This window comes from Mastomys coucha, unplaced genomic scaffold (genome assembly GCF_008632895.1).
Source record: "Mastomys coucha isolate ucsf_1 unplaced genomic scaffold, UCSF_Mcou_1 pScaffold18, whole genome shotgun sequence".
NCBI lineage: Eukaryota > Metazoa > Chordata > Mammalia > Rodentia > Muridae > Mastomys > Mastomys coucha.
The window spans coordinates 94,636,895-94,648,471 of NW_022196900.1; the positions used below are offsets into that span (position 1 = coordinate 94,636,895).

At 44.9% G+C, this 11,577-nt stretch overlaps 1 protein-coding gene across 33 annotated transcripts in view; it reads left to right on the top strand.

Annotated features, from left to right (window-relative positions):
* Eif4g3 (eukaryotic translation initiation factor 4 gamma 3) overlaps window positions 1-11,577 on the top strand; it is a 217,147-nt gene that overhangs the window by 198,957 nt on the left and 6,613 nt on the right. For all 33 annotated transcript variants that reach the window (XM_031379180.1, XM_031379179.1, XM_031379178.1 and 30 more), the window contains 2 exons: window positions 2,132-2,230; window positions 6,407-6,553. In XM_031379180.1, the coding sequence (XP_031235040.1) occupies window positions 2,132-2,230; window positions 6,407-6,553 (246 nt within the window). The remainder of the gene's footprint in view (window positions 1-2,131; window positions 2,231-6,406; window positions 6,554-11,577) is intronic.

Genomic DNA, 11,577 nt, shown 5'->3' on the forward strand with positions numbered 1-11,577 from the left:
TTTTTTTTTTTGACTGTGGGAGAAGAGTATGGCCACCACTGCTTGGCCTGGATTCTGTCAGAGGTTTTGTTACCAATAACTCTGGGAAGAATTATCCAGTCACAACCACAATGGGCAGCTATGGTTCTAAGCAATCTCAGACTACATGTTATTTATGTCTAAGCTTTGTCTTCTTTTGGAACAAAGTTAATATATTTACTTTTAATAGATTTCAGTAAAAAAATAAAAAACTAAAAAAAACTGAGTGGGGCTAGACAGATGGCTCAGTGACTAAGGGAACTTGCTGATCTTGCAGAGGACCCTGGTTCAGTTCCTAGCACCTACATACCAATGACTATCTGTGACGCCAGCTTCGTGGGTTCTGATGCCCCCTTCTGGCCTCCACGCAGTCAAAACACTCTTATTAATAAAACAAAGATTCACAAAATCATTACTCTTATTATTTTTGATAAAGTTATAAAGTGCTGGTATAGTCTTCTTAGAAATAAGTGGTAAAAATGATAGTGCAGGAGAGGAATTCTTTCAGTTCATTGCAGTTAAAGATCTATTATTCCAAAGATAACTAAGTCCCCAAAGTTTGTGGAGGCTGGAGAGGGAGAGAGGCAGATGGGGAACTATTCAAGCAGAAGTAGGTGGGGTGTCACAGTGATGTCATCTAGAAAGGGGATATCAGCACAAAGCAGAGCTCCCCTGCCGATGCTGGGGTTCCTGCTGTGGTGGGTCTGAACTCCCCTGACGATGCTGGGGTTCCTGCTGTGGTAGGTCTGAGCTCCCCTGACAATGCTGGGGTTCCTGCTGTGGTGGGTCTGAACTCCCCTGACAATGCTGGGGTTCCTGCTGTGGTGGGTCTGAGCTCCCTTGACAATGCTGGGGTTCCTGCTGTGGTGGGTCTGAGCTCCCAATGCTGGGGTTCCTGCTGTGGTGGGTCTGAGCTCCCAATGCTGGGGTTCCTGCTGTGGTGGGTCTGAACTCCCAATGCTGTGGTTCCTGCTGTGGTGGGTCTGAACTCCCAATGCTGGGGTTCCTGCTGTGGTGGGTCTGAGCTGCAGGTACTGGTGTGCTAGGTTACAGCTCTGTAGGTTTGCCTTTTGAGTTCTTAACCTAGAGCTTCCTGCTCACGACAAAAGCCCTTCTCTTCCCCGTTTGTAAAACTGTAAAATGGAGAGATGCTTTCAACAGCCTGCTTCTGGTGACTTCCTGTTTTGTGATAAAATTCTCTCCCATATAGCACTAAGATCTTTACTGAACTATTCTTTTAAATTCAGCATTCCTTCTTCTGCCTTCTTTAGTTCTTACTTAAAATTTAATTGTTAAAAACTTTCATTTTCAGTAACAGAATCTACCACCCACTTCTAAACAAAACCAGATTTTTGATGAATTTTCATTTGTTCGGTTTTCTGTTTATTTTTATCATTTTTGAGTCACAGCTAGCCACAAATTGATGGCAGTCTTCTTGCCCACCCTCCCACGTAGTGCAACTCTAGGCCTGCATCATACTGCTCAGCTAAAATCAGGTCTTCTCTTGGTCGAGTCATGTGAGGTCCTTACCTCATGGCCTAGTGTTTTCTCTTACATCAAGCTCATGAGGCAACAAGAGGACCTGCTGTGCCTTTCCAGCTGATCGAGACTCTCTTCTGGTCCAGTGGAAAGGTGGTCTTTGAACAGGGATGCCTTGGAAGCCTATGCCTGGCTTAATGGTGGTGTACATGCAGGGCTGTAAGAGAGGGGTAAACAGAATCTGGAAACATGGTGTGTTAGGGTATTTAGTTATTGAGGGATGTTTCCTAAATTAGGCTTGTAGTAATGAATCGTTGGCTCATAAGCATTTACACTAAGTCATTCACCATTTTGTTTATTTACATACTTATTTTTAGGTTTGGGAGAGGTCAGCTCTGTAGGCTGTCTTGGAATTTGTTATGTAGTCCAGACTGGCCTTGAGCTCCAGATGCTTGGCTATAGCCGACTAAGTGCTGTGTCACAGCTGTAACTTCCGTGCCAGAGTCACCTCTGAACTCATGTGCACTCAGATTTTGATTTTTCAGTCTCTATAGAGTAGTCGGGTCTCTTTATATCAAGCAAATGTTTTTCTTCTTTTTGCAAACGAAGCTGATGATGGGTCTCTCTGTTTTAGAGCCATAAGAAGGTAGGTGCCCTGTGGAGGGAGGCCGACCTCAGCTGGAAGGACTTTCTGCCGGAAGGGGAAGATGTGCATGCTTTTCTCTTGGAGCAGGTGAGTCACGGCTTCTGATGCTGCTGCTGGTTTGCGGTTGTTAGATCCCATGCATAGCATTCATTAGGTCCTGTACTCCATCCATAGCACAGCAGATGATGACAGGGATAACAGTAAGTCAGACAAGAACAGTTGAGGAACTAGGGTGCTGTTGGCTCAGTAATAGAGCCCTGGGTTTGATGGCCCCTCCCAACATTTTAGTAACAGAGGGAAAGCTTAGCAAAGACAGCTTTTTAATCCTCTGTGGTTTTTTTGGTTTTTCGAGACAGGGTTTCTCTGTGTAGCCCTGGCTGTCCTGAAACTCACTCTGTAGGCCAGGCTAGCCTCGAACTCAGAAATCCGCCTGCCTCTGCCTCCCAAATGCTGGGATTAAAGGCATGCACCACCACTGCCCGGCTTTTTTTTTTTTTTTTTTTTTTTTTTTTTTTTATAATTCTCTGTGTTTTAAGGCTCCTCTGTCAAAAGAAAATGTAGGTGTCGGGGGTACTGTGTCTAGCACAGCTCAGAAACAGATCTGACTAGCCAGGACAGATGCATAGACAGCAGTGTTGTTTGGGCGGCCTGGGCTCTCTGATGGAGGATATGTAGCATCCTGGAAGCTCAGGGTATTTGTTATGTGATGTTGCACACAGATGAACAAGGAGGCAGAGTTAGCTCATCTCAGTAAGAGGTGTCTCTGTAGGGGAATGGTCTACAGGCCGGCCTCTGTGGACATACCTTCCTATGCTACCAATATTCACACATGGTCCAGACAGGAAGGCTTAGCCTTCCCTCTGGGTCTGAGGCTGTGGGTCCTTGACATGGCAAGCCTTTGCCAAAGATCCACACTCTCAGGGCTTGCTTTGTTCCCTAACATCAGGAAGCTATGCAGGCATTGAGGAGCTTGATCCCCAGCACCCATTGGGAAATGCCACATCATGGTGTATACTAGTCTCCCAGCACTGGGGAGTCAAAGAATAAAAGATTGGGAAAGCTTGCTGGCCGGCAAACGATCCTGATTAGTAAGTTCCAAGCTAGTAAGGGACCCTGTTTCAAAACAAAGTAGATGGGTGTTCCTTAGAGACAAACACAAGGTTATCCTCTGGCCTACAGAAGCATACACCTACATATACACATGTACACACATGACTACACACACACACACACACACACATACACACACACTTAAAAAAGAATACTTAACAAATCCCATGATCTAGAATTGAACTTGGTAAGTAGAGATGAGTTACTTCACAAGAACTACCCGTGTTCTAAACTCTAGTTTGAAGGCCATCTCTGTAGATGCGGCAAGTCTCAGATGCCACTTAGAAGGCAGAAGGTTAGAGAGAGGCTTACTGTTTCAAACCCCATAGGTAATGATTGGAGGGACCCTAAAACCAGAACCTTCCCTAGCATGCCTCTGTTTGACAGGAAATGCAGACATTGACAAGCCAGAGTGCTGCACAACACGCTCTGCACTCTCATACTAAACAACCAGGGGAGGAATGCTAGGTTGAGGCAGCTCTCAAATATAAATGACAAAGCTCTCACAAATCCAAACCCTCAAACACCTGGGCTTGGTCATCACACCAGCACCTGGAATCCCCCCTCCTGGGACCTGAGGATGATCTGCAGGTTGAAAATTGGTCTGGGCTACATGGTGAGATGCTTCAGGAAACCTTAAGCTAAAAGAAAGTGTAACATAATCATTAAGTACATAACCTGCTGGTGCACATAGCCCCAGAACTCAGCAGTCAGACGCAGGGTGTCTGGTGAATTTAAAGCCATCCAGGTCTACATCAAGCTGTGTCCAGGGCTACCTACCCTATCTCAACATACAGAAAAGAAACACAGCAGATTAAAATAAGTCTTGAGCCCATTTCTCTGTGGTCTGCAGTGATTGAGATGTGCACTATGGGAGGTTCTTGGAATCCCAGCTGTTTAGGAGCCTGATACAGGAGAATGACTTTATTTACCAGGAATTTGAGACCTGCTTGAGTAGTAGAATAGAGTCAAAGCAAGGAAGTGGTGTGTAAAGACACTGTGGGCTGCCATGTGCTCACTTCAGCTGTGCTTTAGTCTAGGTACAGTATGGACATACTCAGAAGTACAGCTGGCAGCTGTAGCTATGGCTGCCCTTGACCTCTGCCTCCCAAATGCTGGGATCATATCGTATATGTTACTCTACCCAGCACAATTCAAGTGTGTGTAAATTATACATGGAGCATATTCACTCCTTTTTTAAAGATTTGTGTTTTTTTGTTTTGTTTTGTTTTGTTTTGTTTTTGTTTGTTTGTTTGGTTTTTTTTTTTTTTTTTTTTTTTTTTTTTTTTTTTTTTTTTTTTTTTTGGTTTTTCGAGACAGGGTTTCTCTGTGTAGCCCTGGCTGTCCTGGAACTCACTCTGTAGACCAAACTGGCCTCAAACTCAGAAATCTGCCTGCCTCTGCCTCCCAAGTGCTGGGATTAAAGGCGTGCACCACCACTTCCTGGCTCGTGTATTCTTTTTGTGTAAGAACGTTATGCCCACACGTTTGTGTGCCACGTGTGTGCCTGTTGCCCAGAGAAGGTGTCAGATCCCCTGGAACTGGAGTTACAGACTTCGAGGAGTCATGAGTTATATGCTAGATACTATGCCCAGGTCCTCTGCAGCTCAACCACTAAGCCATATGTCCTCACCAACCCCACCCCTTTTTTTTTAATACATATTATGTAAACCATGGAGAGTTCATTTGCCTAGAGTGAAACAAAGAACCATGACAAAGAATGAGTAGTACGTTATATCGCTTACTTATATTTAGAAGAAAAGAAAAGCTATAAATCAATTTGCACTTCAACCATATGAAGTACAAGCTGCAGGTCAGGTGACCCCTGTGTTCAGGAGGCTGACCCAGAGCAATGGTGTGAGACTGGCCTGAGGTACACAGATGAGCCTGTCTCAAAGCCACAAAAGGGAATGAGGGAGAGGAAGGGGTTGTGGGTGGGGACTTGTTGATCTGGAAAGGGGTGGGGAGGAGGCAGGAGAGAAAGAAGGTGGACGCAGGCAGGTCAGTTCTGAGAGGCAGAAGGGAAACTGCTAAACTAGGTTTGGACTCAGCCAGGCCCAGCTCCATGAGGCAGAGAAAAGCACTTCTGTGAGTGGATGAAGCTGTTCCACCACTAGCCAGGCAGAACAGGAGAAAGTCAGAGAAGGCAGCAGAGACCACTGCTGCAAACAGAGTGGTGACCCTGAATTCTGTCCCAAAGAGTGAGTAGAGCGCCCGAGTACCTTTCATGCTGTACATTCATTAACCTCGACGTGAACAAGTGCCTAGGACAGAAATTGGGTTTGTTGGTCAGTGTTCCTACATGGACCCTGGTTTTAAAGCCTAAGTAATAAGTAATAGTGGACTCCAGAGTGATGTGTCAGTTGTAGAAAACCAAGGAGGGGCACATACTGCCCTGAAGCCGCACAAGCCTTGAGCAGCATGGGTTGATCGCCGAGCTCAAGGCTAGCCCAGGCCCTGTTGAAAATTTGTTCTTGAACACAGGAAAATGAAGTGATTGATCCTTATCAACCCATGCTTCAGGCTAAATCAAGGGACACTGGGAAGTAGTATAGAATCATACATGGTTGTTCTGGAGATGTCAGATTGGCATCTGGCTCCAGGTGCTTGCCCACTGTTGCTGGTGATGTAAGACACATGCAGTGAAGCATGGTAACCCCAGGCCTTGGGAGGCAGAGTTAGCGGAATCAGGAATCCAAGGTTATCCTTGGCAGCAGAATGAGCTGGAAGCCAACCTGGGCTGTGAGACCCTGTGTCACCCAGTAGCAGCAAAAGATGCTACAGTGAACTCAGGTCTAAGGGGAAGCTAGCCTTCTGGGTACGACGGAGAGGTAACTTACAGGAACACGGGGCACTGCCTTTGTCACTGATAAGGCTTTGTTTGCAAACTTTTCTACTTTTTTAATCACTCATAGCCCCTGAATCATCTCTCTGTCCCCCTAATTACAATTTTTTGAAAGGTTGGAACCTCATGAGATGCTAGTGAAGTGACAGCCTTCCCTTCCATCTGGAGTGACATCTGCTGCTCATTTTCTCTCAGATAGAGCGAGGCCATGGCTGCCCTTCCCCTCCATGTAATCACCACAGTGAAAATCTCGCAGCCTCGTGTAATTGCCACAGTGAACAATATCAGTGTCTCATATTTGGTTCTAGAAGTTGGACTTCACGGAGTCAGAAGGGCCCTGCTCCTCTGAAGCACTCTCAAAGAAAGAACTGTCTGCCGAGGAGCTGGCTCAGCGCCTGGAGAAACTCATCATGGAGGACAGAGCAGACGATGAGCGGATCTTTGACTGGGTGGAGGTACAGACACTGACTGCTCGGCGGTCTCTGCAGAATGGCCAGTGGGTCCTCAGAGTTCGCATTGCCTGACCTTCCTTCCTACCTATTACCTTTCATGCACCAATGGCTTTTGTGCCTATATGTATACAGTGTTTTTGAAATTCAAAGACCATTTTTATAAGTGCTAGTCATTTTTACTCTTTTTATTTTTTTTAATCAGATTTTTGAGACAGGGTCTCATTATGTGTAGTCCTGGCTGGCCTGGACTTTGCTAAGTAAACCAGGCTGGCCTCGAATTCATAGAGATCTCCCTGCCTCTGTTGGTGTACTCCACCATGCCCAGGCAGCTTCAGGCTTGCTTGCTTGCTTTTTTCTTTTTTCTTTTTTTTTAATTTAAGCTTTATTTATTATGTATACAGCATTCTGCCTTCATGTATGCCTACAAACCACAGGAGGGAGCAAGATTCCATTGCAGATGGTTGTGGGCCACCATGTGGTTGCTGAGAATTGAACTCAGGACCTCTAGAAGAGCAGTCAGTGCTCTTAACCACTGAGCCATCTCTCCAGGCCTGCAGTTTCAGCTTTAACACATCAAACCTATTCAGAGCATAACCCATTTCTCTGGGTTTCATTTCATTAAAATTCATTCCACTTTCTGTCATTTGTATACTACCCCACATTAATTTAATAAGCGACATACAACTAATATGACATACATTGGCTTACATTTTCAAGTCACTGACTTGAAATTTTATCCTTTGCTTTAAGTGCTGGAGTCTGCCGTGTGTTTAGCCTGTCTGCCGTGTCCTTAAGTAGCAATGCTTGTCCCTGAAGAGCACTTATATGCTTCTCATGAGATCACAGAAGCAGAATTGAGTCTAACTTACAAAGCTACCTCTTGTAATTCTCTCTTCTACTCTTCTAGAATCTCCCTTAGCCCACTCTGTCAGCTGTGGTCTTTAACCACTCCCAAGCAGTGAGAAATAGAGACCCTGACAACTTTGACTTATTTCTCTCCCTGTCTCTACAGAGTAATCTTTTCTTGAATTCTTTCTTTCTCTCTCTTTTTTTTTTTAAAGATTTATTTATTTATTTTATGTGTATGAGTACACTGTAGCTGTACAGATGGCCATGAGCCATCATGTGGCTGCTGGGAACTGAACTCAGGACCTCTGCCAGTGAGAGCTCCAGTGGCGTAATACACTCACTGTAGCTGTCTTCAGACGCACCAGAAGAGGGCGTCAGATCTCATTACGGGTGGTTGTGAGCCACTGTGTGGTTGCTAGGATCCGAACTCAGGACCTTCGGAAGAACAGTCAGTGCTCTTACCCGCTCAGCCCCCTTTTTCTTTCTCTCATTTTTAATCACTGCTAGAGAGAAGGGGAGAGAGAGAGAGAGTGACTGAGACTGAGACTTAAGACTGAGACTGACTGGCTGGCTTAATATTTTATTCTTTGGCCGGCTGGTAGTGGCGCACACCTTTAATCCCAGCACTTGGGAGGCAGAGGCAGGTGGATTTCTGAGAAACCCTGTCTCGAAAAATAAAATAAAATTTATTCTTTGTTTTTGGGTGTTTTGCCTGCGTGTATAACTACACTACCCAAAGAGGCCTGAAGAGTGTTAGATCACCAGAACCAGAGTCACAAGTTGTTGTGAACAACCCATGTAGGTTCTGGGAATCGAACCCCTAGTCCTCTCCAAAAGCAGCAAGTTCCTTAACTACTGAGCCACCTGTCCAGCCCTTAATCACTGCTTTATTGATTTGTAGGCTGCTGTTAGCAGCCCAGCATGAGCACTAGGATCCAAACTCTGAGGTTTCTTTGGCTGAGAGGGGGACGTTTTTTATGGTTTGGTTTGGTTTTTCTTTGGCTTGGTTTGGTTTTTTAGTTTTTGGTTTTTGGAGATAGGGTTTCTCTTTATAGACCACACTGGCCTCAAACACACAGAGATCCTCCTGCCTCTTCCTCCCAACTGCTGGGATTAAAGGCATGTAACATTACCACAAAACCAAACGCTATCAATCAATCAATCTATCTATCTAATCTATCTGTCTATCTATCTATTTATCTATCTATATGATTATTTTATTTATATGAGTATACTGTAGCTATCTTCAGACTCATCAGAAGAGGGCATTAGATCTCATTACAGATCATTGTAAGCCACCGTGTGGTTGCTGGGAATTGAACCCGGGGCCTCTGGAAAAACAGGTTCTCCTGAAATCTTTATGTCCAGATCTTTATGGGTTGGTTATTCTTAACACAAAACAGCCCAGGCTTCCTGCATTCCTTTGAAAGCTGCTTGTGGTGTCTGAGCACCTCAGCCTATGGCATCCGGCATAGGTCAGGAGGTATATTGCATAGGTTTTGGGTTTTGTTGTTCTGAGACAGACTCAGATGTTACCCAGGGTGGATCCATACCCTGTCTCCGAAGTCGCCCTCCAGCCCCTGCTTCTCCCGGCCCCATGCTAAGTGCTAGGAGTGTGGCCAGCACCATTCAACCCTGTGCTTGCACTTGCCCTCAGGCTCTGCCCTGGAGGCCCTCCCACAGTGCCTCAAGCCTGTTCTCAGTCAGGTACCATTCTAGTCTGAGTGCACTCCAGATTTGGGTTCAGTCATGACATCTGCTGCTCTCCTTGCATGACATCATCCTCGGATTCATCCATCAGGGAGTGAGGGGAGCTGAGGGGGCCATGTGAGTAGATTCGTCTCAAGACAAAACTGTAAATTGTCTGTGACGGCAACTCTTCACTCCTTGGGACACTACTGTCCCTTAGCTTATTCCTTGTCCTCCACTTGGCTTTGTAGTCACCATTTACATTTCACCCACAGGGGTAGAGAACTTAAATGCCTTGCTGGAACTCAGAAATTATCTCTCTCTGAGATATGGTACACTAATCTAATTAAGACTGAAGGTTACATTTTTCTGAATATTACTTTCTAGTGTGATTTGGGGGTCTCTGTGACCACCAGCCGAGTAGCAATCCGAGGGAAGCAAGAAGGCAGTTAGCTCCATTCAGTATGACTGAGTTCAAATTTTGGGAATCTGACCCCAAGTAGTTTATTTTAGGCATATTTCAGCACAGCTCAATGTGATGAAGATTTTCCTGGTAAGATTAACTCAATCTTGTGTGCACAATAAAGCTTAAAATGTGACTACATCAAACCTTTGTAAAGTTCACCTTCCATAGAACAGGGTTCTATAGATTGACAAGCTTCTAATGAGGGTTTGGGGGCAGAGTCCAAAGGGTCACCAGGCTATTGGCCACGCCCAGCAACAGCCTGCTGGTTGAGTAAAGGGTGTGCATTCTTTCCTTTGAAGGAACAAGCCCACATGCCAGCTAGCGTTCCTCCAGTGCTTATCTGTGAGCACAGGACCTCTGTGACTCCCCACAGTATCCCCATCTCTTTCCTAATCTTCCTTATCTATTTATGTTATAATTTATTCTTGGAAGGTGGCTAAGCTAACTACTATGCCACCGCACAGGTAATTCTTGAACTCAGGGCAGCCTCAGCCTTGGGCCTGGTATGGAAGGCTTAACAGGTAATAGAGTTTTCTAATTTGCAGGTCACACCATGGCTTGCATACTTAGCATCAATCCCTTCATGATTTTCCATAGATGAACCATATGTAAATGGTTGTGGTGATTTTACTTTTTTGTTATTGTTCTTTAAATTGTAAAATTTTATTATAAAGTAATACGTTTCCTTACCCAAAAAACTTGCACATGTTTGATCACTCTTATGTTGTGATGTGCAGTACTTTCTCTAGAGTTCAAGTTAAACAGTCTGGGCAAGGATAGGGCTTTTGTTTCTGTTTTGTTTTGTTTTGTTTTGTTTTGAGAATTGTATACATTTCATTCTATTCTTTGCCTCCCCTAACTCTTCCAAAGCTCCCTTCAGCACCTCCTCAGCTTCACAGGATGTTTGGTTGATTCGATGGTTGGTTTGGTCTTTTTGAGAAAAGGTTTCTCTGTTGTGTAGTTCTGGCTGTCCTGGAACTCACTCAGTACATCAAGCTGGCCTTAAACTCGCAAAGATCTGCCAGCCTCTGCCTCCTGAGTGCACCACTACACCCTCCTTGCTTCATGTTTTATGCCCATGTCTGTTCTGGCAAGCAGGCTAAGCAGGTAAAAGCACTTGCCACCAAGTGTGATGACCTGAGTTCCATCCCCAGAACTCGTGTGATAGGAGAGACCTACTCCTGCCTTTGGCTTCTACAAAACAGTGCCACGGGTGCTTGCCCTAATTCACATAAATTAATAAATGTAAAAAATGAATTTTTTTTAAAGAGAAGACAAAGGATAGATTTCAACAAATGTAAATTGTACTTAATAAAAACAACTTCTTTTAAAAAGCAAGAAAGGAAAGTAGGAAAACTAGATTGGTAGCTGAGCTCTCAGTGCCCTTGTCTAGCCTTCTGTCTCTGAGTCTGGCTCTTGTCTGTGCCATGCTCTGCAGCAGACAGATCTTCTTCTTTCCCCCCTCCTCCTCCTCTTCCTCCTCCTCCTTCTCCTCCTCCTCCTCCTCTTCCTGTTCCTCTTCCTCTCCCTTCTCCTCCTGTTCTACATTTGTGCTTAATCTGTAGTCTTCTTGGCAGTTTTCTCCATCTCTTTCCTATTGTTAGATGCTGGAATTTGGGTAGTTGGTCTTATTTGTACAAGGTAGGGGCATGTTGTTTTCTTGTACCCTTTGAGGAGGAACACTCAAATGGTTTAGAAGTGTTGTCTGATTTCATTCTGTTAATTGGTTGGTTTTGCTTCTGTAGCTTGAAGTCTGGTCCTTTGTAGATTTCAAGTATTGTTCAGTTTAAAATGTTCTCTTAACATGTTTTTTAAAAAATATTGTTGAATAGCCAGGCAATGGTAGTGCATGTACTCAGGAAGCAGAGGCAGGCGGATCTTGGTGAGTTTGAGGCCAACCTGGTCTACAGAGTGAGATCCAGGACAGCCAGGATCACACAGAGAAACTTTATCTCAAAAAACAACAACAATAGCCGGGCGGTGGTGGCGCACGCCTTTAATCCCAGCACTTGGGAGGCAGAGG